Source organism: Tenrec ecaudatus, chromosome 3, assembly GCF_050624435.1.
Source record: "Tenrec ecaudatus isolate mTenEca1 chromosome 3, mTenEca1.hap1, whole genome shotgun sequence".
In the NCBI taxonomy this organism is placed as follows: Eukaryota; Metazoa; Chordata; class Mammalia; order Afrosoricida; family Tenrecidae; genus Tenrec; species Tenrec ecaudatus.
The window spans coordinates 76,376,474-76,403,609 of NC_134532.1; the positions used below are offsets into that span (position 1 = coordinate 76,376,474).

The 27,136-nt window shown below is 41.3% G+C and overlaps 1 protein-coding gene across 1 annotated transcript in view; it reads right to left on the reverse strand.

Annotated features, from left to right (window-relative positions):
- Nucleotides 1–27,136, reverse strand: part of MGST2 (microsomal glutathione S-transferase 2) — a 67,120-nt gene that overhangs the window by 5,470 nt on the left and 34,514 nt on the right. The window contains exons 6-10 of the mRNA XM_075544812.1: nt 20,817–20,898; nt 14,227–14,297; nt 9,779–9,860; nt 6,601–6,671; nt 2,793–2,874 (exon numbers count right to left, since the gene is read on the reverse strand). Of these exons, the coding sequence (XP_075400927.1) occupies nt 2,793–2,874; nt 6,601–6,671; nt 9,779–9,860; nt 14,227–14,297; nt 20,817–20,898 (388 nt within the window). The remainder of the gene's footprint in view (nt 1–2,792; nt 2,875–6,600; nt 6,672–9,778; nt 9,861–14,226; nt 14,298–20,816; nt 20,899–27,136) is intronic.

Here is a 27,136-nt window from a genome sequence, read left to right on the forward strand (position 1 = left end):
ACTTGAGGAAAAGCTCCTCCATGTTAATTCAATCATCTCCTAAAGCCCCGGGAGGGAATCTAGTCATCACCCAAACGCAATGCTCCTATAGTGATCTTGGCTGGGGAAGAGTCCTGAGGCACAAGAGGAAGATTTTCGTCCCTCCAGCAGAGATGGATGTGAGTTAACGACACAGCTCTCTGTGAGCTTTGAGAGAGATCCGCAAGGCCCTAGAAACCCAGAACCGGATGATACATGGATGCACAATGTCCCCTTCGTTGGTTCTTACTGTCGTCATTAGAGGTAGAAAGCCACCCAAGGAGTGTTTTGTCTAGAAACTAAGGTGGATGTCGGCACACACTCCCACGGCCACAGCTCCCTAGCACTCAGAGAAGAGACCATTGCTTTTCCTGCAGCTGTCTTCTCTCGTATGACCGGGTTTGTCGTCAGCTTGGCTACAAAACCAAAACGACGGCATCAAGTTTACTCCCTCACAAAGCAAGTGTCAACCTTTATAAATAGAGACAGCCTCATTTTACTCCCCAAAAGGTTCAGGCCACAGACCTTGTGGTCTACTGGGTAACACTTACCCCAAAGTAGTGCCACAAGGCATCCCAGTTATTCAATGAAATAGTAATCTGGGCAGTATGGTTTTAGAATCCATTGTCATTAAATAAAGGAAGTCATCCTCAATAATCTGAGTAGGCCATTGAAAGGCTTAAAAGCAAATCTAAGGATTCCCGAGGAAGAACTTCTATCTCCAGGCAGCCGCCGAACCAACTCCTGCCTGTAAATGTCCACCCTGCCAGCAGAGCCTACACATTTTGGACTTGCCAGTCCCCCAGTCACTGAGGGATATATGGCCGTGTGTCTCTTAACATCCATGTTACAATCTGTGAAATAGGATTTAGCAGATTTAGATGTGGTGAGAACATGACCATTATATACAGATAGTCCTTGGATCATGAGACAATTCCGTTCCTAAGTCCGTCTTTGAGTTGAACTTGTATGTGAGTCAGAACAGTTAGACACAGTTCATATCTAATCCATTCTTCAAAGGGCTACTTAGTATACAGTGTGTCTTTCTACTCATACAAAATGTAAATACAGAGAAACGAAATCATCTTTAGCATAATAGAACAATAATAGCAACCGTGTTTTGATGTGTATCACAAAGTAGTGCCTGTTTGTTATTTCAAACCATTGTAGATCCTTGCAATTATTAACAATAATTTATTATTACAATAAATTTATTAGGGTTGAGAACACAGACCTATACAAATACAGTCAGATGTTGCCCACACCAATATTATGCAGCACATGACTCTGTACATGCAAAAGTGCTTCAGAAAGTATATGGGAGAATCCAATTGTCTTTTAATTCCATTTTTCTATGATCACTTTGAAGTCCCCTTGTATTCTCCTACTGATTCTGATTCGATTGCTCCAAAGAGTCTTGATGGACTTGCCATCTTTGGCATTACTCTGCTTCTGGTATTTGCCGTGCTACTAATTTCATTCTGAATCCATAAGTTACTATGGCAGGTTACAGGTTAAGTGGGGGGAAAATAACTTAAACCATTGTATAGCTAGAAACCAGAATAACTACTCACGGATTCACTAACCCACTCACTCACTCACTGCCGTCAGGTCACAGCAGGCTCATTGAGACCCAAGGGTCAGGGCAGAACTGTCACTATGAGAGTCCCAGATGTAGCTCTTAAGGGGCTCGACCGCCTCATTTTTGGCAGTGGAGAATAACGTTAGTTATATTTTTAAAATATGGCTTCCCAGAATTCCCTTCTTCTGGTCTATTTCCTTGGAAGTGTTTTCCACAAAGTGAAAGAGAGGAACACGCTGCTGTTCCCAGCCACCTGCTTTCTGTCACCTTTTCAGAAACAAACCAGTGGGCCCAGCTTTGATTCCAAGCCTGACACACATTTTATTGGTGAGTTTTTCCACAATGTATTTACATGCAAAACTGCCTGCAACAACCCGCCCCCCCCACAAAAAAGCACTTCTAAAAGCAGCCTACTTTATTCAAAAAATTAAAAACCGAACTATTTCAAGGTCTTCTTGAAGTAGCAGTGCTCAGACCTATAGCTCAGAGGCAGGACCCCGGACACCTGCATCCTTTGGGGCTGTCTGTGGACACAAACGAACATACACCTGTGGTCTCTTATGCTTCTTATCTTCAGCGGGTAGAAAGTGACTCTAATGGATGGAATTTTGTCCCCCCAAAATGGAGAAAAGATCGGACTTGTCAAGGATCTGTCCTGCTTAGATTCACAGTCAATGCTCAAGGGAGCAGTAGTCAGGAGATTAAAGGATGCGTCGTACTGGATAAATCTACTGCCCCGGGCCTCTTTCAAGTGTCCACAGGCAAGGATGTCACTTTGGGATGTAATTTGAGATTCCAGTGAGGATATTCATGTAACCTCCAAACCTGGACCAATTGGCAATTTAGAACCATGTCTCTGCACCCACTTCTCCCAATCAATGGTCCCTTTGTCCCCACAAGCAGATCCTCACTGTGGGGCCAGGATAGAAGTACCCCCCGTGAGTTTCTGAGGCTGTAACTCTTTGCAGGAGTAGAAAGGCCTGGGTTTCTCCCGAGGAGCTGCCGGCAGTTTCAAAGCAAAGGACTGCAGCCCAACACAGACACTCTATCAGCAGGACTCCCATCTAGCACATGTGTCCCACAGTGACATGAATGCCGCTCGCTCATCCCAATCCACCCGCAAGTGGGGAAGGAGGCCACGCTCCATCTAGCTACTCTGTGCATACTGTCACAGCTACTGGGTTCTTCTTACCTTTTCTTAGCAGCTTCTGAATATGCAGAAAAGTCCCAGTGACGGACAAACATGTACGCCAGGCCCAGAAACATGGCAAGAACTGCAGAAGATAGACAAAAATAAAAGATTCAGAAGAGGATGACAGTAGCTCAAACAATGGCACGAAGAATAAGAAAATATTCGCAAAAGTAACCAAAGACTTATATCCAAATATAGGGAGAATTTGTGCTTACAACTCAATAGTATGAGAAAGCAATTCTTTTTTTTAATGGTGGAAAGATTTGAATAGACTCTGTAGACAGGAAGATTGGCGCACGAGGGTGAAAAGTCGGCATCGTTGGTCATCCACAGCAGCAACTTAAAAGTTGACACCAGTGCACACCCACCACACTGCCATCCAGTCTAAGCCAACTCCTAGTGGCTCTATAGGATGGGGTAGAACCGGCCCTGAGAGTTTCTAAGCCTGTCAATCTTTATAGGAGTAGAAAGTCCCGTCTTTCTCCCCTGGAGCAGTTGGTGGTTTCAAATAGTGGACCTTTGTGATTAGCACCCCAACTTGCAGCCACTATGTCAACCAAGGCCTTTAATAAAAAGATTGACAACACAAAATGTTGGTGAGGAGATGGAGCAACTGGAATTCTAATAAATGATTGGTGGAAATGCAATATAGTATAGTCAATTTAAGCAAAAGTCTGCTAGTTTTCTAAACATACACTTACCTTTCAATTAAACAATTCCATTCCTAAAGCGCATGTCACTTAAAAATATGTATCTGAATCATCATTGACACTTTATTCATAACACCCCAAACTGGAATCATCTAGAGGTCTAGCCACAGAGGAGAGGAGAAACAAGTAGGGTATGGTCATATAATAGGACACTAACCACCACTGAATGATAATTCTAACATGTACAACCACATAGTGAACCTACAATCATGTTGCTGAGTGAAGAAAGCATGGCCTCATATACTGCATGATTCTAATTGTGCGTTAGAACGATATTAGTCTCTCATCTTGAGCAGTGCCCCGAACGAGGGTCAGCTGATCGACCCTCTGGGTGGTGATCATGTACACTATCGGGACAGAGATTTGGTCACGCAGCTACAAGCACGTGTCAAAATGCCTCAAATGTTACACTAAACATCTGTGGGTTTCACTATAATGGAAATTGTATCAAGTGGGAGCAGAACAGGTGGCACAATGCTCTGCTCTTCTATCTAATGGGAAACAGGAATGTCCTTCCTACCTTGATATGAGGGGCCATTGAGCTAGTTCCAATTCACAGAAACCCTATAGGAAACAGGAATGTCCTTCCTACCTTGATGTGAGGGGCCATTGAGCTAGTTCCAATTCACAGAAACCCTATAGGCAACTGAAGAAAATGCTCCCTGGTCATGTGCCGTCCACAGCACTGTTGCTGTGTTGAGTCCACTGTTGCAACCACCGGGTCAATCTATCTCATTGAGGGGCTTTCTCTTTCTCACTGTCCCCTTTCTCTCTCTTTTTCACTTTATCAAGCATGATCTTTCTCCTGAGACCAACTGGTCCATGATAACATGTCCAAAGTCCATGAAATGAAGTCTCCCATATCCCTTCCAAGAAGCATTCTGGGTGATGCCTAAACTTGTTCTGAATTATAATTTTGAGCTTCCTCTTCAACTCCTTCCACGGAAATAGTCTATGTGATTCATGTGTATCCCATCTAGTGAGGTTCATGTGCATTGTCACTAACTCTGTTGTTGAAAAAAAAAATGGCATTTCCAGTGACTAGTTCACTTGGTATTGCAAAATCCTATCGTGTGGTCTCCCACGTGGTTTCTGTCACCAAAGCCATGTTTTCCAGCTGTCAATCTGTGTGTTTTATTTTCACCTTTTCAATTCCAATGACTAGTCGTGATCAATGTGTCTCGATTGCATGTTGATCAATTTCAGACTGCAAAATATGGCAAAACCAATTTCCTTTCCAGTGGCATCAGTGCTTGGCATGTCAAGGGGAGAGTAGTTGTACTGACCAGTCTTCACGCAGGTAGATGGACATTGCTCTTTCCCTGACTCCTTGTAGTTCAGGATAGATTTGAAAAGATCTTTTAACAACAAATATAACTCAGTGCCTCTGCCGTTTACACCCTGGGCATAGTAGATCATGTAACGGTCTGACTCAGAATGGCCCACGCCAGCCCAGTCAGCACACTAATGTCTAGTATATTGATCTTCAAGTGTTCCGTTCCATTTGTGAAACTTCCAGCTTCCAGTAACTCACACCTCATGAATTCCACATGCTGGTTATTAATAGATGTCTGCAGCTGTTTCTTCTCATTCCTACTGTAGAGCCCTCCTTTCCCCCTCAGCACCTCCCAAATGGAAACCCTCAGAACTTTGTGGTAAATGGTGGAGTCTATCTATGGGGCTCTGATATTCCTGATATTCATCATTTCATTTCATCACAGACTTCTTTTATTTCTAATATAAAGCCAGGCATTAATCTAAGGATGGAAAATATAGAAAAGCTTTCTTTATGGACTTTTAAACTTTTTCAGCAGACAAGCAACATATAAAACTAATTGAGAGAGTTAAGGTTTATTGCGCTAACCTGGCCGATAAACGCATGTGAGATTAATTGAAGGGTGGAGCGATAAATGGCTCCGTGAGCCTCGCCTTTCTAGTTCTCGGGTCTCTTGCTTTCTGATGGTCAGACCACGGTGCAACTGCCTTAGCCAGGTCCCTGCTTCAACTCACTTCCTGCGAGACATCCCTAAGAAGAAGCCATATGGACCTACCTTGATGCAGCCCTGGGTGCTCGAGCAGCTGCGTGGAGACCCCTGCCAGCACTGAGATACTTACATGCTCACTGATTTGGCTTTCCTTCTGCTGTAGGAATCATTGTGTTTTTTGGTTTTTGTTTTTTTTTTTTTTAGATGGAGGAGGACTTTATAGATCTGTGTCGGACATATGGGTTAATGTTGGACTTATGGGCTTGGACAGCACTGGGTTGGGATGCTTTCTTAATGTACACTTACTCTTTATATAAAACTCTCTCATATAGATATATATGAGTTTCTGTGAATTTGTTTCCCTAGTTTACCCAGACTAAAACACTAATTATAATTAACTTACAGACTTGAAAGTATTATGGAAGCATTAAAAGAAGTGGGACTGGAAAGAGGTTGCTACATTTTTCTCCCATTTTATCCAGGACCAACTATTGTGTCCCTGCTCAGAGCAGTCAGCACTGGTTCCCAAGTTTGATGGATCCTGGTACAGCATTACCAGGATCTGTCTACTAGTAACGACAAACTAATGCCTTCTTGAGTCTTTGGTATCTTTCTTTCCCTTTGCTGCAGATGCATATAGACCAGTAGATGTATTGTAAATAGCCACTCGCATTCGCTATGATTATTACATTGAATTGCTCATTTTTTTGTTTTTATCCTGCACTCAAATTAGTATTAGACTCTCAGATTTGAAAACAAAATTCATGACTTTTTCAGATTTGAGTATCAAATACGTGGTTTGTTTCATATATATGCATATACACACATATAATGAAAAAGAAACCGTACAAAAAAAAGAAAAAGAAACCGTACATTGCCTTGACGTCAATTGTGACTTAAAGCAACTATATATATGCATATTATTTACACACATATATTGCATTTAATTGTAACTCAACTAAAATTAGCATTATCTTTACAGAGTTATTTCTGATGGGCATAGACATAGATATTTCATTTAAAATAATTTCAAGGATCAGTAAAAGTGTGCCTGCCTACAGTTCTAATTACCACAGTCATCATTAAAACCTAATTGACTATATTTTTAATTACCTTGGTCAAAATAATACCCAGTCATCCAGAATGTAAACAAAAATAGGGAATTGAACTCTGCATAGTTTTGTCTGCAGAAAGAAAGAAGACATGGTTATTGATGAGGAAACCACAGGCTAGAGCATCAATTTTCCATCTAAAGGTCAGGGTCAACTCTGTCGTTACCAAAACCACATGACAATGTACATAAAGGGCTTCAACCATTCTTCCATTTATGAGTCTTTCAAGGTGGAGCTAGACATGGTTTAAATTTCAGGACTGCTCAATCATATCAGCTGATGCCTCATCTACTTGAGGAAACACTCCTCCATGTTATTCAATCATCTCCTAAAGCCCCAGGAGGGAATCCCATCATCACCCAAACGCAATGCTCCTATAGTGATCTTGGCTGGGGAACAGTCCTGAGGCACAAGAGGAAGATTTTCGTCCCTCCAGCAGAGATGGATGTGAGTTAATGACACAGTTCTCTGTGAGCTATGAGAGAGATCAGCAAGGCCCTAGAAACCCAGAACCGGATGATACATGGATGCACAATGTCCCCTTGGTTGGTTCTTCCTGTCGTCATTAGAGGTAGAAAGCCACCCAAGGAGCGTTTTGTCTAGAAACTAAGGTGGATGTCCGCACACACCCCCACGGCCACGACTCCCTGGCACTCAGAGAAGAGACCATTGCTTTTCCTGCAGCCATCTTCTCTCGGATGACCGGGGTTGGCGTCGGCTTGGCTACAAAACCAAAACGACGGCATCAAGTTTACTCCTTCAGATGGGGCCGGGCCCCAGCGTGCTATGTTGACCCCTCCACAGAAGGCAATACAGAGGACAGCACTGAAGAGACAGCCTGGGGAGAGAGGTGGGGACCTGTCCAGACCCCATGGGAATGAATTAAGAGGGAGAGAGAGAGAGAGAGAGAGAGAGAGAGAGAGAGAGAGAGAAATGACATCTCTGCTCAGAACAGCCAATGCACAGGGAGGACTGAGGGCCAGCCCCACCAGGAGACACGAGGTTTCCTTGCTGACCCATAGTGCTATAGGGGACAGCACTGGGGATACTGTGTGGAAAGTGTGCCCAGTCTGCCCCATGCACAGGGGGGTGAAACAAAGGGTTTGCAACAGGGAAGCAAGGAAAGCAAAATGACCAACTCCCTGAAGAATCCTGAAAATAGACTTCTGACTCAGGGGACAGGGCTTGGCCCCTCAACAGACTTGATTGTATAAGGGTCAGCAAACACCTGGAACTATCTATTGTTTGTTTGTTTTTTCCCTTATTTTGTTTCTTTCTTTTTCCCTCTATCTATATAAGATAGGCAGGATAGAAAAAACAATGGGAATGGCATTCAGGGTGGGGTGGGGTTTGGGGACATGGGAGAGGAGGGGGCCAACAAACTCAGAGATAAGGGAACAAGAGATTCTAAAATTGAAAGCAAGGCGGTTGTATAATGCCTTATGGGGTTTAATCAAGTGCAATGTATCTGAGAGGAATTACTGAGAGCCGAATGGAGGGTGAGCATCATAGTGGGATGGGAGGAAGGTGAAAGTAAATGGAGGAAAGAAATAGGCAAAAGTTATTTATAGAAGTATAGCCAGAAATGTTTAATAACTACTTGGACAATTGACTGGAAAAAATCCATATTAGTGCCCTTTCCACAGAAAGATGACCCAGCAGGATGTTCAAATGATCGAACAGTCTCATCAAGATCACATGCAAGTAAAATTTTGCTGAAAATCATTCAACATTGATTGCAGAAATGCATTGACCGAGAGCTGCCAGAAATTCGGGCCTGCTGCAGAAGAGGATACAGGGTCGGGGAGGGGGAGGCGTAATGGGTATCACTGCTGAAGGCAGATGGATCATGACTCAAAACAAGAATACCAGAAAGATGTGTACTTGTGTTTCAGTGACTATGCAAGTCCTTTGACTTTGACCGTAATGAACTACGGACAGCCTGGAGGAGAAGTGGAATTCCAGAACACTTGGTTGTGTTCATGCAGAACTCACACATTGGTCAAGAGGCAGGCACTGGAACAGAACAAGGGACTAGAGCCTGATTTAAAATCAAGAAAGGTTTGCATGAGGGTTTTATCGTCTCATCCAAGTTATTCAATCCGTGTGCTGCACAAATAACCAGAGGAGCTGGATTATATGCACAGACAACCAAAATCTGCACAACTGGACACAAGAGGAACATCATGATAAATGGGGAAAAGATTGGACTTGTCAAGGATTCGTCTTGCTGAGATTCATAGTCAATGCTCAAGGAAGCAGTGGTCAACAGATTAAATGATGCATTGCACTAGCTAAATCTGCCCCGGGCCTCTTTAAAGTGTCCACCAGCAAGGATGTCACTTTGGGGTAGACGCCATTGAGATTCCAATGAGGATATTCATGAAATCCCAAACCCTGGACTAACTGGGCAATTTAGAACCATGGCTCTGCGCCCATTTCTCCCAAGCAAGGGTCCCTTTTGTCCCTATAAGCAGAGACCCTCGCTGCTGGGCCATCCCCAATCTCACGCACCACTTCTATGCCCTGCACCTTTCTCTTGGTTCCTCTTTTATTAACCTGTCTCCAGCCCAACTCCCTCCGAAATTGGGCTTTTCCAAACATTTTATTGTGAATTAGGTGAGGGTTTACAGAACAGATTAGTTTTCCACTCAGAAATTCACACTCATTTGGTTCCATTTCATTGATTGCCGTTCCCAAAATGAAATATCACTTATATGATTTCCTCTCTGTATTTCCTATTTCCACTCGCAACGTGGTCCTGGGGCAAATGGCTGATTGTTCTTAGATCTGTGTGCCTCGCTAGTATTACTGTCCCTCTTATAGATCCATCTAATGTTTGGCTGAAAAGAGAATAACATGGGCCATTGAGTCGATGGGGACATATAGTGACTTATAGTGACCCTATAGAGAAATGCACCTTGGGGTTCTGGGAATGTAACTCTTTACAGCAGTAAGAAAAGGCCTGTCTTTGTCCTGAGGATCAGCTGGCAGTATCAAGCAGCTGTCCTTAAGGATGGCAGCCCAACACATAACCACTATGCCTCCAGGGCTCCCAGCTAGGCCTACAGGTGACCTGAATGCCTCTCACCCATCCATATCCATTTGCAAAAGGGCAAGGAGGCCACACTCCATCCGGTTCTTTTTTCCTGCCAGTGTAGCTACTGGGTTCTTCTTACCTTTTTTTAGCACCTTGTGAATATCCAGAAAAGTACTGGTCAGAAGCATGCATGTACACCAGGCCTAGAAATGTGGCAAGAACTGCAGAATAAAAAAAATTTAAAAGATTCAGATTGGGATGGCAGTCTCTTAAACGATGGCTTGAAGAATTGAAAATATTCACCAAACATGACTGAAGACTTGTATCCAAATATAAAGAAAATGTGTGCTTACAACTCAATAGTAAAAACAAAAAAAATCATTTTTTTAAATGGCAGAAAGGTTTGAATAGACTCTAGATAAGAAGATCAGCACCTGAGGGGCAAACTCAGCATCATTGGGCATCGGCAAGCAGCAAGTTAACAGTTGACACCATTGCACACCCACCACTGCCACCCACTCGATGCTGACTCAGAGTGGTCCCACAGGGCGGGGTGGTCAGCCCTGTCGACTTTGTGGGAGTAGAAGGGCCCGTCTTTCTCCCTTGGAACAGCTGGTGGTTTCTAATTGTGGTCCTTGCGGTTAGTTTTCCAGATTGTAACCAGTAGGCCAGGAAGGCTCCTTACACATCTTTATTTTATTATTATTAAAAATCCATGCATCCATTGTGTCAAGTACATTTGTACATCTATTGCCATCATCCTTTTCAAAAACTTTTCTTTCTACTTGAGCCCTTGGTATCAGCTCCTCATTTTCTTCCACCCTCCCTCATGAACCCAGGATAATTTATAAATTATTATTATTTTCATATCTTACACCAACCACCACCATCCTTCACCCACGTGTCTGTTGATCATCCCCCTTGGGGAGGGGCAGTTATACATCAATCATTGTGACCAGTTCCCCATTCTCCTCTTAAGAACTAGAGGAAAATTGTATGTTCTCCCCATGCTATAATACACCCTGACTGGCTCATCCCTTCCTTGCGACCCTTCTGTGAGAGGATGTCCAATTATCTACAGATAGGCTTTGGGTCTCTACTACCCCCATCCCTCCCTGTACCCTGTTTGCATTTATATTATTGTTTGTTCTGGGTCTTCTGATGCCTGATACTTGATCCCATTGATACCTCATGATCACACAGGCTGGTGTGTTATTTCCATGTGGTCTTTATTATTTCCAAGTTAGAAGGCCGCTTGTTTATCTTTGAGCCTTTAAGACCCCAGACACTATATCTTTTGATAGCCGGGCACCATCAGCTTTCTTCACCATGCTTGTTTATGCACTCACATTGGATTTGTTGACTCCCCTCTTCCTTTTGCCCACACTCCCCCTCTCACATACCCCCCCAGAACCATAAGTCCCATTGTTTTCTCCTAGGGATTGTTTTTTCTGCCTATTATATCTAGATAGACATTAAAAACAAAAACAAAGCAAAACAACAACAAAAAAGGAAAGTCTATCAATAGTTCCATATCTGTCAGTTGACCTTTCTTAGTGTTTTCCAATTGAGCCTGATGAGGTGTCACGCCCTGTCCCTGAAGTCTATTTTTGGGATTCCTCAGGGATTTCATTGCTTTGCTCCCCTTGCTGCTCTGTTGCCCTCACACATCTTTAATAAAAAGGTCACCAACACAAAATATTGGTGAGGATATGGAGCAACTGGAATTTTAATACATTTTTAGTGGAAATGCAGTATAGTCAGGCACTTTGAGCAAAAGTCCGCTAATTTTCATTTTTTAAAAAAATCAGTTTATTGGGACCTCATACAACTCTTGTTACAATCCATACGTACGTCAATTGTGTAAAGCACACTTGTACATTTGTTGTCCTCATCATTTTCAAAACATCTGCTTTCCGCTTGGGCCCTTGGAATCAGCTCCTCATTTTTCATTTCATTTATTTCCTCCCTCTCCACTCCCCCCCCCACCTCATGAACCCTTGATACTTTATAAATCATTATTATTTTATCATATCTTACACTGCCCGGTGAAGTCTGCTAATTTCCTAAACACATATTTACCTTTTGAATAAACAGTTTCATTCCTATCTATTTTCCCACCCCCCAAAATAAAAGCACATGCTGCTTTAAAAAAGTGCATATGAATCATTATTGCCACAATATTCATAATATCCCCAAACTGGAACATCCCAGGAGTCTTATCAACAGAAGAGTGGGTAACCCAGCAGGGGAATGGTCATACAACAGAATACTAATCAACACTGAGAAGTAATTACTGAACCCTAAAACAACTTAGTGAGCCTGAAAACATTTTGCCAATTGAAAAAAGCATGACCTCAGAGTACATATGGTATGATTCTAATTGTGTGAGGTTCTAGAATGGGAAAAGCTAAGAAAATGAAGAAATTAGAACAATATCAGTCTCTCATCTTGAAGGCAATGAGCAGTGGAACTAATGAGGTTCGTCTGATCGACCCTCTGGGTGGTGATCATGTACAGTATCAGGATAGAGATTTGGTCACGCAGCTATAAGCATGTGTCAAAACGCCTCAAATGTTACACTAAACATCTGTGGGTTTCACTATAATGGAAATGTTATCAGGTGGTAACAGAACAGGTGGCACAATGTTCTGCTATTCTATCTAATGAGAAACAGGGATGTCCTTCCTACCTTCATATGAGGGGCCACCGGGCTGATTCCAATCCACAGAAACCTTATAGGCAACCGAAGAAATGCTCCCTGGTCATGTGCCGTCCACAGCACTGTTGCCATGTTTGAGTCTATTGTTGCAACCACCGGGTCAATCCATCTCATTGAGGAGGTTTCTCTTTCTCTCTGTCTCAGTTTTCTCTCTTTTTCACTTCACCGAGCATGATCTCTTTCTCCTGAGACTGGCTAGTCCCTCGTGATAACATGTCCAAAGTACATGAAATGAAGTCTCCCATATCCCTTCTAAGAAGCATTCTGGGTGATGCCTAAACTTGTTCTGAATGATGATTTTGAGCTTCCTCTTCAACTCCTTCCACGGAAATAGTCTATGTGATTCATGTGTATCCCATCTGGTGAGGTTCATGCATATCGTCACTGTTTTGTTGTTGAAAACAGCTATTTCCAGTGACTAGTTCACTTGGTATTGCAAAATTCTATCACATGGTCTTCCACATTGTTTCTGTCACCAAAGCCATGTTTTCCAGCTGTCAATCTGTGTGTTTTATTTTCACCTTTTCAATTCCAATGACTAGTCGTGATCAATGTGTCTTGATTGCATGTTGATCCATTTCAGACTGCAAAATATGGCAAAACCAGTTTCCTTTCCAGTGGCATCAGTGCTCGGCATGTCAAGGGGAGAGTAGTTGTACTGACCAGTCTTCATGCAGGTAGATGGACATTGTTCTTTCCCTGACTCCTTGTAGTTCAGGATAGATTTGAGATCATCTTTCTGACAAGTATGACTGTTCCTCTGCCACTTGATATTCCAGGCATAGTAGACCATCTGATGGCCTGACTCAAAATGGCCACGCCAGTCCAGTTAGCACACTAATGTCTGGTAAATAGATCTTCAAGTGTTCCGTTTTATTTTTGACAACTTCCAACTTTCCTTGATTCGTATTAATAAATTCCGCATTCCAATTATTAATAATGTTTGAAGCTGCTTCCTCTCATTCCTACCTTAAAGACCATGTTTTCCCTCAGCACCTCCCAGAAAAGTCCCAGAACCTTGAGGTAAATGTGGAAGTCTATCTATGGGGCTCTGATATTCCTGATGTTACAGTCACCATTTCATTTCAGCACAGGCTCCTTTTACTTCCACTATAAATGAAGCATTATTCTATTCATTGAAAAGATACAAAAGCTATCTGCCTTTATGGGAGTTCTTATTTTATAAGCAGATAGACAACATATAACATAATCATAAAGAACTTACAGACTTAAAAGTAATATGGAAGAATCAAAAGAAGTGGGAATTGAAAGAGGTTGCTATATTTTCCTCCCATTTTATTCAGGACCAACTATTGTGTCCCTGCTCTGAGCAGTCAGCACTGGTACCCAAGTGTGATGGATCCTGGTACAGCGTTAGTTAGTCTGTCTACTGGTAACTACTAATGTCTTCTTTAAGTTTTTGGTTCTTTCTCTCCCTTTGTTCCAGACGCGTATAGACCAGTAGGTGTATTGTAGAAGCCACTCACATCAGCTGTGATTATTACATCGAATTGCTAATTCTTTGGGGTTTTTTCCCCTGCAGTCAAATTAGTATTAGACACTTAGAGTTGAAGCCAAAGTTCATGACATTTTCAAATCTGAGTAGCAAGTACATGGTTTGTTTGAAATAAAAAGAAACCTAAGTACTGACCTTCAAGTCAATTCTGACTCAGCAACCATATGCACATATAGTATAATTTTAATCTAACACAAAATGAGCATCTGTACACTGAGTTGTCTCTGATGGACATAGACGTTATTTATTTTATTTAGAAGAACTTCCAGGATCAGTAAGGGTGTGGCTGCACACAGTTCTAAAGACCACAGGCACCGTTAGAACAGAGTTGACTCTCTTTTTTCATTACCTTGGTTGAACTGCCACACAGCCATCCAGAAGGTGACCATAAAGAGGGGATCAAACTCCACCCAGCTTTGTCTGCAGGAAGAAAGACGCCAGGGGTTATTTGAGGAGGAAACCAAGGACCGGAGAATCAATTTTTCATCTACAGGTGAGGGTCCAATCTGTCGTGACAAAAACCACCGAAGATTGTACACAAAGGGCTTAAATCATCCTTCCATGTATGAGTCTTTCAAGGTGGAACTCAAGCGTGGCTTAAATTTCACTATCAAGAATTACTCTTCTTTGTGTAAACTGCAGGAGTCCAAGTGAATCATAACTTTTTCCAATTAAAAAAAGCTTTAAGATGATCCTGATTCTAAACTCGAAATATATTTTACATCTTATCTAAAGAACCAGAAAAACAACTCAGTTAATATTAAGTAGATTCCTTCCTCAAAATTCCCTCAAATCCATTGTGTTACATTTAGGTACTCGGTATATTAAAAAAGTGCTCTTTAAACAAGTCTCCAAAGACCTCCTGAAGTTAATCACTAAGTATCTTTCATTCCCATTTTACTCAGAAAAACACAGAAACCTAGGAGCCCAAGCTTTGATTCAGAAAGAACCAAATGTAGACAACCTGTAATTCCAAAGTCTAGTCCTACTGTCAACTCAAATTGCCTCTATTCATACAAGATTTGGATTTTAAAATGTGAAACTATTTTAATCACAAGGAAATTATTCTTTGGGAGCTAGTCATCTGCATGAGAAAAGGCGGTGGAGATGAATTGTGTCCATCGTCTTTCCTGGGCTCCATCTCCAAGTGGTCTTGGTTAGGTTAGCTGAGTTCTCTGGAGACAATATTGCCCTCAGAAAGCACATTAATGTAATTTGTAACGAGGCCTTGTGTAGACTTGGTGGAAAAGCCATAATCTGCAAGATTATGAGAAGTCTGTATCCTGCCTGAAAGACTTAAGGGTCATGGTGTTAAAGTTACAAGACAATTGACCGAGAAAATAGTTGATGCTGTTCCTTGAAGACCTGGGTCTTCTAGTCCAGGGCACCATGAATGATCTTTTTATTTTCCTTAATATAAAAAAGGCATATAGCATAATTGCAGAGGTCATTCTCTCCTCATTTCCCACAATTCCACAGGGCACTGTGGCTGGATTAGCTCAATCTTATTAGCTGATGCCTCATCTACTTGAGGAAACGCTCCTCCATGTTAATTCAATCATCTCCTAAAGCCCCGGGAGGGAATCCCGTCATCACCAAATGATCTTGGCTGGGGAAGAGTCCTGAGGCACAAGAGGAAGATTTTCGTCCCTCCAGCAGAGATGGATGTGAGTTAACGACACAGCTCTCTGTGAGCTTTGAGAGAGATCCGCAAGGCCCTAGAAACCCAGAACCGGATGACATATGGATGCACAATGTCCCCTTCATTGTGTTTTTACTGTTGCCATTAGAGGTAGAAAGCCACCCAAGGAGTGTTTTCTCTCGAAACTAAGATGGATGTCCACCACAGACACACGCCCAAGGATTCAGAAAAGGAACCAACGTTTTTCTTTCAGTAGTCTTCGATCTCTGACGACAAAGTTTGGTGTCAGCTTGGCTTGGCTACGAACCCAAACCACCAAGTCTCCTTCCATCAAAGGTATCCCATCACACAGTAACCCTGTAAAGGTTTCCGTTATGAATGTAGAAAGCCTCATCTTTCTCCCACAGGAAAGAAGGTAGGTTTGAAACGCAGACTTTGTGGTGAAGTGGGTCAACACTTGCCCCATAGCAGTGCCACCAGGCCTCCCAATTATTCATTCAAATACTACTCTAGGTGGTTTAGTGGGGGCATTTTTTAGAATGATGGACATTCAGTCAAGGAGGTCAATCATCTCAGTAGGCCTCACTCAATCTGTTGAAAGGCCTAACAGCAAGCCAAGGATTGCTGACAAGGAACCTCTATCTCCAGGCAACAGCATCAACTCCTGCCTGGGGACATCCCCCCTGCCAGCAGGGCCCTATACATTTTAGACTTGCCAGCCCCCGAGTCACTGAGGAATATATGGCTGTGTGTCTCTTAATGTCTATATTACAATCTATGAATTTAGATGTGTTGCGAACATGACCATTATATACAGAGAGTCCTTGGATCATGAGCCAATTCTGTGCCTAAGTGGTCTTTGAGTTGAACTTGTATGGAAGTCAGGGCAGTTAGATACAGTTAATATCTAATCAGTCAAAGGTCTACCTTAGTATACAGTATATAGTGTGTCTTTCTACTCATAGAAAGGGTAAATACAGAAACATCAAATCACTTTTATCATAATAGGACAATAACAGCAACAGTGTTTCGGTGTGTGTCACAAAGTATTGCTTGTTTGTTATTACAAACCATCGTAGATGCTTGGAATTATTAATAGAATAGCCTTGCTAAAGGTTGGGACCATAGACCTATATGCAGTCAAATGTTGCCTAAACCAATATTGTGCAGGACGTGACTGTAGACCTACAAAAGCACTTCAGAAAGTGTATGGGGAAGTCCTATTATCTTTGAATTCCATTTTCCATGAACATTTTGAAGGCCTTTGTGTTCTCCTACTGACTCTGATTCTAGTTCCTTGAAGAGACTAGATGGGCTTAGTGTCCTCGGCATTGCTTTACTTCTGGCGTTTGCCTTACTAATAATTTCTTTCTTAATGTGTAAGTTGTTATGGCAGGTTACAGGTTAAACAGAAAAAAACTTAAAACATTGTTTAGCTACAAACCAGAAAAACCGCTCACTCACTCGCCCACTCACTGCCATCAAGTCAAAGCAGGCTCATTGCTAACTCACAGGACAGTGTGGAACAGCCACTATTGGTCTCCAACACTGTAACTTTTCATGGGGGTAGAAAAGCTCATTTGTCTGCAGAGGAGAATTACTTCAGTGATGTGAAAACAATAAATGGCCTCCCAGAATTCTTTTGTTCTTGGCAAAAACTGTAGAACTGTAGCCCATGAAGTGAAAGAGAGCAATAGGAGAAAACCATGCCACTCTTTCTGACCATCCAGTTTCAATAACCCTTTCTGACACAAACCAAGGGTCCCAGCTTTGATTCAAAGTCTTTTAATCACACTTTTTAATGCACATTTAAGGCGTGTTTGTTTTTCCACAAATTATTTACATTCACAATTTCCTGTCATTAATTTTCCCTGAAAAGCAACCCACTTTATTTGTGATGTTAAAAAAATCTACCTATTTAAAGGTCTTCTTGAAAGAATAGTGCTCAAAACCACAGCTCAGAGGCTGAACCTGGGCACCTGCATCCTTTTGGGCTGTCTGTCGACACAAATGCCTCTTCATGATAAGCTGTCTCTTATCATTAATGAAGTAGAAAGTGACTTTATGTATTAAATTTTGTCCCCTAAAAAATGTGTTAGAAATCCCCCTGTTGCATAGATCCCTGGTTGCACAGTGGGTGACACACTGGGCTGCTAACCACTAGGTCAACAGCTCAAAACCACCAGAAGGGACTCTAAAGCTTGCACTTGATCATCCAGTAGCCAAGGAAAATGGAAGAAACACAGAGCTGCACAGAACATTTCAAAGGACAGCTCAAACAGACAAAGTAGGGTATTGTGATGGAATGCGCAAACGCTAACGTTAGAAAACCAAGGAGGAAGAACATGCTAAGATCGTAAGCTGGAGGAAGTGAAGGAAACAATTCAAGTGAGAGGACAACAGTGGAAGGTTTTATAAACAAACTATGGAACGGTGCAACAGGCATCAGAAGAGGCTGAAAAGAGGGAGGAGGAGACAAGAGGGCCTCCAGGTAGAATCACCCCCCCAGCACTCCTGTCATTAGACCAGAAAATTAAGAGACAGGCATTGGAAGCAAGCCTGAGGAGTGAGTAACTGGGCCAATGGTTCTGGAGGGACTTGGGGGAAGGGGGAGGCGGGGAAGGTGAGTGGTGATCAAACAATGCCATAGACAGGAGGATAATTAGGGAAGTAAAATCAACAAGGAGGAGCACAGCATGTAGAGATTCTGGGGGTCTTGGAGCAACGGCAATCTAGCTGAGAGAAAGTACTAAGAGGCAGAAGAAGGGCAAGCGTGATGGGGTTGGGGGGAAGTGGCAGGAGGAAGGTAAAAAGAAACAGAGGAAAGATCTAGGAAGAAAAGCTATGGATAGAGGTATAAACATAGATGTGTACATATATAACTGTTCATTCATAAATATAGAGGAATTGGCCTATGTACATATATTTATATGGCAATACATTGAGATACTTGATGGACTTTGGGTCTATGCTCATTACCTCCCTCAATGCAAGAACACTTTGTTCTAATAACCTGACTTTCTGAGAGGCTCACCCTTCCAGCACAATTGCTGAAAACAAAATGGGTGTACAAGCAAATGTGGTGAAGAAAGCTGATGTTGCCTGCCTATCAAAAGATACAGTGTCTGGGGTCTTAAAGACACGAAGTTAAATAAGCAGCCATCTAGTAGAGAAGCAACAAGCCCACATGGAAGGACACCAGCCTGTGAGATCATGAGGTTTCAACAGGATCAGGTAACAGGGATCAGAAAACACATAACAAACAAACAAACAAACAAACAACAACAACAAAAGCTAAAACATATTGCTGAGGATGAGGTGGATAAGAACAGAGACCCAAAACTCATCTGTAGACAATAGGACATCCCTTCACAAAAGGCTCACAAGGAATGGATGAGTAATCCAGGGCACAGTACAGCACCGATGAAACATACAATATTCTTCTGGTTCTTTGAGGTTTCATCACCCCCCCACCATTACAATCCTCCCTTTCATTTCTGACTACACTGTAGTTTGTACACTGGTACAGATAAGAGCTAATGACAAATGGAATCCAGGTCAAATAAATCCCCCAGAAATAGATATGGGAGTAGCGATACCAGGAGGGTAGGGAGAAGGTGGGGGGGAGGACAGGAGGAAGAGGTTATTATCGATGCATAACACCCCCCCCCGGGGGTTGAACAACAGAAATCATGCAGGAAGGAAGACAGCAGTTGGTGTAAGATATGAAAATACTAATAATTTATAATTTATCAAGGGGTCATGAGGGTGGGAGGTGGGAGAGAGGAAAAAAGAGGAACTGATACCAAGGGCTCAAATAAAAAATAAAGGTTTACAAAATAATGATGGCAACATGTGTACAAATATGCTTGATACAATTGATGCATGGATTGTTATGAGCTGTAAGAGCTTCCCAAAAAATGACCTAAAAAAAGAGAAGAGGATGAAATGGATACAGTCATTGTACTAAAAAGAATCATTATTTACTTATGTTTTATTGACTATGCAAGTTCATTTGACTGTGTGCACCATAACAAACTATGGTCAGTCTTGAGGAGAACTGGAATTCCAGAACACTTCACTGTGCTCCTGCAGAATTTATACACTGGTCAAGAGGCAGGCATTCCAACAGAACAAGGGACTAGAGCATGATTTAAAATCAAGAAAGGTTTGCATCAGGGTTGTGTCCTCTCACCCTATGTATTCCACCTGTGTGCTGAACAAATAATCAGAGAAGCTGAAATATATGCACAGAAAACAAAGACCCTCACAACTGGATCAATAGGTAACCTCATGATAAATGGAGAAAAGATTGGACTTGTCAAGGATTCATCTCCTTAGATTCACAGTCAATGCTCAAGGAAGCAGTAGTCAAGAGCTTAAATGATGCATTACATTGAATAAAAAGGCTGCCCAGGCCTATTTAAGGTTTTGAAAAGCAAGGATTTCTCTTTGGGATGTAATTTGAGATTCCAATGAGGGTACACATGAAACACCCAAACCTGGACTAACTGGGCAACTTAGAAGCATGTGTCTGCAGCCACCTCTCCCAAGCAGTGGTCCCATTTATTATCACAAGCAGACCCTCACTGCTAGGCTGGGCAAATCTATGGCCCTCTTCTATGCCTGCACCTTTCTCTTGGTTTCTTTTTGATTAACATCTCTCCATCCCAAACTCACACTGAAATTAGACTTAGCTCATTTCTTACCCAAACATTTCATGTGAATTGGGTGAGAATTTGCAAAACAGATTAGTTGTACACTCAGCAATTCACACACATTTGGTTCCATTTCAGTGATTGTAGTTCCCACAATGAAGGGTCACATATATCTTTTCTTCTCTGTATTTCCTATTTCCATCTACCTTTCTCTCCTAACCCTTCTGAACATGGCCTTGGGCAAATGCTGCCCTGTTGATCTCACATGGTTGATTATTCTAAGATTAGTGTGCCTCACTAGTATTATTATTCCTCTGATAGGCACATACAATGTTTGACTGAAAGGAGAGAATACTGTGGCTACTAAATTGATGAGGACAATACAGTGACTTATAGGGACACTATAGGACAGGGTAAAACTGCCCCGCCTTTCTCCTGAGAAGCTGCTGGTGGTTTCAAACTGCTGACCTTGAGGACAGCAGCCCAACACATAAGCAATATGCCACCAAGGGTCTCCTCTAGGACCACAGGAAATACAAATGCCTCTCAATCATCCAATTCTATTTGCAAATGGGAAATAGGTCCCCACTCCATCCGACTACTCTTTGTCTACTGACACATCTGATGGGTTCTTCTCACCTTTTTTTAGTAGCTTCTGAATATCCAGAAAAGTTGTATTGAAGGGCAAAAATATACACCAGGCTTAGAAACGTGGCGAGACCTGCAGACACATTAAAAAGGATTCATATTGGAATGAAATGATCTCAAACAATGACATGAAGAATGAGAAAATATTCACAAAACATGATCAAAGGTTTTTATCCAAATGTAAAGAAAATGTGTACTTACAACTCAATAGTAAGATAAAAACAATTCCTTTTTTTTAACGGTGGAAAGATCTATATTGGAATAGGCTCTTTACATGGAAAAATAAGCACACGAGGGGGAAAATTCAGCATCAGTAGGTTATCAGCAAGCAGCATCTTAAAACTTGACACCACTGCACACCCACCACACTGTCATTGAGTCAATGCCAACCCATAGGGGTCCTACAGGACAAGGTAGAACTGACCCTGTGAGTTTCTGAGACTGTAAATCTTTATAGGAACAGAAAGTCCCATCTTTCCCTCCTGGAGCAGCTGGTGGTTTTGAACTGTGGACCTTGAAGTTAGCATTCCAACTTGTAACCACCACGCCATTAAGGATTCTCACACATCTTTGATAAAAAGATTGACAATGCACAATATTGGTGAGGATATGGAGCAATTGAAATTCTAATACATTTTGCTGTAAATGCAATAAAATGTAGGCACTTTGAGAAAAAAAGTCTGCTACTTTTCTAAACGTACACTTATTTTACTAAGCAATTCCATACCTATATATTTTCCCACTCCCCCCAAATAAAAGCACAAGTCACTTTATAAAAGGTGTATAAGAATACTCATTGCCAATTTTGTCTTGAGGACTTAGTGAAAATCACTCCTCAAGCTAACTGTGTCCATAGGATTTGCCAATTCTTCCTTCAAGGCAGGGGCCACTTTGGAGACTGGTGTCTGAATGAACATCTTGGGTGCCAGGAGCGAGGTTGGTGGAAGGCAGCAGCCTCAGGAGGCACCCTCAGGTAGTAACAGACTTGGATGGGATGTCTCAAACCAGAGAGACTTCTGTGTCATCCAGCCATCCGGTTTCTCCAAATCTGTGCCATGGGGGTGGAGTGGTGGGGTGGGGAAAGCAGCAGAGCTCGAGGGAGGTCATCAGTAGGTTCGTTTCAATTTGGAGCCTCAGCCAGCAGTACCAGCAAGAAGGCAGTCTCTCAGAACACTTCTGCATCACTTAACACCAATGAGCCGAAAGGAGAAAAGAAACTTTTGGAAGGAATTGTGAAAGATATGGAAGTTTGTGAATCTTCAGGGCAGTGGATGCTTCCTGTTTACTCCCCAATGAAAGGCAAACCTAATGTCAGACACTTAGTACTATGAAATTCTTGACAAAGACATCCAAAAGCTAGTATTAAGTTTTCTTGAGGAGATAATTTTTAGAATAATTTAGAAAAACAATAAAGATCAAAACAAGATGTTTAGCAAGGAGATATAAATCTTAAATAAAAAACAACTAGAAATTCCTAAGCTTAATAATAAAACTACCGAAATCAAACACACCTCAGCAAATACAGAAGTAGAATGGACACCATGGAAGAAAGAATCAGTGAACTAGAAGACGAAGACTCTGAGATTAAATGAACAGGACATAAAGTTTCTGTGGGACAACATAAGAGAAATAATATATGCATAATGGGAATTCCAGAAAGTGAAGAGAGGAAACAAAGTCCAGAGATAATTTTGAAAAATAATTATAGAAAATGTTCTAAATCTGGAAGATGAGATTATCATCCAAGATTCTCAACAAAGTCCATATAGGTTAAACCCCAAGGAAAACACCTCAAGACATATTATAATTGAACTTACCAAGTAAAAGATAAAGAAAGATATTTAAGAGCAGCACAAGATAAGGGAAAAGTCACTTACAAAGGAGCATCAATGAGATTAAGTGCACATTTCTGATCAACAACTATGTAAGCAAGAAGACAATGGGGTACATTTCCAAACCCTTGAAAGGAAAATAACTGTCAACCAGAAATAATTTACCCAGCAAAATTATCATTCAAAAGTGAGGATGAAATTAGGATTTTCCCAGATAAATAGAAAATAAGGGAATTTATAACCACCAGACTAGCCCTGCAAGAAATATTAAAGCGAGTTCTCTAGAAAGAAAACATAATCCCAACCCAAGCATCCAAAATGTTGACACTAAACAACTATCTGAATACATATAATAAAATTAATTGACAATGAGATGAGGGATCTGGGCTATATAATTATAATTTACAATAACATATAAATAAAATGGAGATAATTGGTATAGATAAGAGAACTTTCAGGTGTTAAAGGGAATCTAAGTGATAATAAAAATTATCCTCCAAAAAATAATAACAACGGAAAAAATATATTCCTCAAAAGAACTCACCTTTGAAGATAGAAAACAAAGCCATCAATCTCACCAAGAGAGGGGATGGGGAAAATTTTTAACAAAATGTTTGAAGTAAATTCTTCTCTATTGATAATTCATTGCAATGAATATAAATAGATAAATATTCTAGTCAAGAAACAGCGGTAAGCTGAACTACAAATATGACACATGTATATGACAAAGGGCACAACTTAAGCATAGGTGTATAAATAAATTAAAGTGGGGATGAAAATACTTGACATAACAAGTAAGTACTAATACAGGAGTGACAATGTTAATATATGAGAATAAGTTTTAAGTTAAAATTGATTGTGAGACAGAGGACATTATATGCATCATCTTTTGATGATGGATGGAACCATTTTAAAAAGGGAATAAACAGAAGACCTGCGTAATATTAACCATTTGGACTTACAAGACGTAGATCACACCACTCAACAGTAGCACTGTACACATGCTACTTCACTGAACATATGCTTGATGCAGACAATTTTCAGAATAAATTTCAGTAAGTTTAAAAAGATTGAAACCTAAAAGCATCTAATCTGACCAGAAAAAAATTTGAAGCTACAAGTCAATAACAAAAAGAATAGAGAACGCTAAAGAAATTTATGGACATTAAACATTATTAAAATTACAAACTCATAGTGCTATCAAGAAAATCAAAAGGATTACTTAGAATCTTAAGAACATTGTCAAAGAGGTAAAAGTCATTCATTTTATTGAGTCTTGATCCTAAAGTGCAATCATTTGAGTAGCCCATGTGACAAATTGGGAGGGATATTTAATGTGCTTTGCTGCAGACCCAAGTATGATGGTTTAATTGCAGAAAGCACTTGTGGGATGGATCTGTGAGTTGGCCTACCCACTTTATTCACAGACCATTTTTACTGAGAGAACGAGTAGCAGACAGGTGATGATTAATAAACCTAGTCATGTGGCAGACATGTTCTCAAACTATCTGCTGCTTCAAATGAACAACTGGCAGTGCTCATTTCCATGACAAAATGTAAGTTATTATGCAGAAATTAGGATTACGGAGAACACTTTTCTGCCACCAACTTCTTTGCACTAGAGATAGATGGTGACCTTAACCCATGAACTTCTGGAATACTGTCATATGCCAACATTCAAAAGTAATGCATAAGGCGTTACATGGTTAACCAACATCTTCCAAGTGTTGGTACTAACACACAATATAAGTTAACAAGTCCAATTAGTTTTAATGTAATGATATTTTAAAGTATTGGTGAAACTATCGTTTGTCCCTTGGGTGTTATATCAAAGATGTATAGACTAGTTTTCCTGGAATGATAATAAAAATCTTTCTTCTTCCCTCAAAAATATACTCTGAAGTCATCTTAAAATTAGCCTGCCTGCTTGAGCATTTTTTAAAAACATTTTATTAGGGGCTCATACAACTCTTATCACAATCCATGCATATACATACATCAATTGTATAAAGCTCATCCGTACATTCTTTGCCCTAATCATTTTCAAAGCATTTGCTCTCCACTTAAGCCCTTTACATCAGGTCCTCTTTTTTCCCCCTCCCTCCCCGCTCCCCTCTCCCTCATGAGCCCTTGATAATTTATAGATTGTTATTTTGTCATATCTTGCCCTATCCAGAGTCTCCCTTCCCCCCCTTCTCTGCCGTCCATCTCCCAGGGAGGAGGTCACATGTGGATCCTTATAATCAGTTCCCCCTTTCCAACCCACTCACCCTCCACTCTCCCAGCATCGCCCTCACACCCCTGGTCCTGAATGTATCGTCCACACTGGATTCCCTGTGCCTCCAGCTCTCATATGCACCACTGTACAACCTCTGCCCTATCCAGTCCTGCAAGGTAGAATTCAGATCATGGTAGTTGGGGGAGGAAGCATCCAGGAATGGGGGAAAGCTGTGTTCTTCATCGGTACTACCTCGCACCCTGACTGACCCATCTCCTCTCCTAAATCCCTTTATGAAGGGATCTCCAGTGGCTGACAAATGGGCCTTGGATTTCCACTCTGCACTTCCCCCTTCATTCACTATGATATATATATATATATATATATATATATATATATATATATATATATATACATTTTTTTTTGCATGATGCCTTATACCTGGTCCCTTTGGCACCTCGTGATCGCACCAGCTGGTGTGCTTCTTCCATGTGAGCTTTATTGCTTCTGAGCTAGATGGCCGCTTGTTCACCTTCAAGCCTTTAAGACCCCAGACACCATCTCTTTTGATAGCCGGGCACCATCAGCTTTCTTCGCCACATTTGCTTATGCACCCATTTGTCTTCGGCAATCGTATCATGGAGGTGTGCAGCCAATGATAAGATTTTTTTGTTCTTTGATGCCTGATAACTGATCCCTTCGGGACCACGCAATCACACAGACTGGTGTGTTCTTCTATGTGGGCTTTGTTTCTTCTGAGCTAGATGGCTGCTTGTTTATCTTCAAGCCTTTAAGACCCCAGACGCTATCTCCTTCGATAGCCGAGCACCATCAGCTTTCCTCACCACATTTACTTGTTCACCTGCTTTGGCTTCAGCAGTTGTGTCGGGAGGGTGAGCATCGTAGAGTACCAATTTAATAAAAGAAAGTTTTCATGCATTGAGTGGGTGCTTGAGTAGAGGCCCAAGGTCCTTCTGCCACCTTAAAACTAAACCTATAAATATGGACACATAGATCTATTTCCCCATCTTCATATATATATTTGCATGTACATGTCTTTAGTCTAGACTTCCATAAATGCCCCTTGACTCCTAGCTCTTTCCTCCATCTCCCCTGACTTTCCTCCTGCCCTACTATCATTTGAGCATATTTTTAACACCAGTCTACGTGGGATCAAATTTACAATACATACTTGAAAAATTAGAAACATTATGGTGCAATGAGTTTGTTAATGAGAGAAGGGACGAATCGTTGTACAGTGCAAGAATGTAATCAATATCACTCAATTGCAAATGAAGAAACTGTGTATACTCTCAACAAAATAAAATTAGGAAAATCATCCCTTTTCAAAAATAAATCTCATTGCTGATTTATTCATAGTACCCCCAAATTGGAACATCTCAGAAATCTATCAACAGAAGAGTGGATAGCCTAGCAGGGGTATGGTCATAGAACAGAATACTAATCAACACTGAGAAGTAATATGTAAAACAACTTAGTGAACCCAAAAAACATTTTGCTGTTTGAAAAAAGCATGACCTCAGAGTACATACAGTATGATTCTAATTTTGTGAGGTTCTAGAATTGGAAAAGCTAAGAAAATGAAGAAGTTAGAACAATACCCGTCGCTCATTTTGAAGGCAATGAGCAGTGGAACTAACGAGGTTCGCCAGCCTCTGGGTGGTGATCATATACACTATCGGGATAGAGATTTGGTCGCACAACTACAAGCAAGTGTCAAAACTCCTCAAATGTAACACTAAACATCTGTGGATTTCACTATAATGGAAATTGTATCCAGTGGGATCAGAACAGGTAGCACAATGTTCTGCTATTCTATCTAGTGGGAAACATGGATGTCCTTCCGACCTTAATAAGAGGGGCCACCAGGCTGATTCCAATTCACAGAAAACTTATAGGCAATTGAAGAAATGCTCCCTGGTCATGTGCCATCTCAGAACTGTTGCTGTGTTTGAGTGCATTGTTGCAACCACCTGGTTAATCCATCTCATTGAGGGGCTCTTTCTCACTTCACCAAGCATGCTCTCTTTTTCTAGAGACTGTCTGGTCCCTACTAATAACATGGCCAAAGTACATTAAATGAAGTCTCCTCATCATCCCTACGAAGAGGAATTCTGGTTAATGCCTCACAATGTTTTGAATTATGATTTTGAGCTTCCCATCAACTCTTTCCATAGGAATCGTCCATTTGATTCATGCATACCCCATCTAGTGAGGTCCATGTTTGTAGTCATTATTTT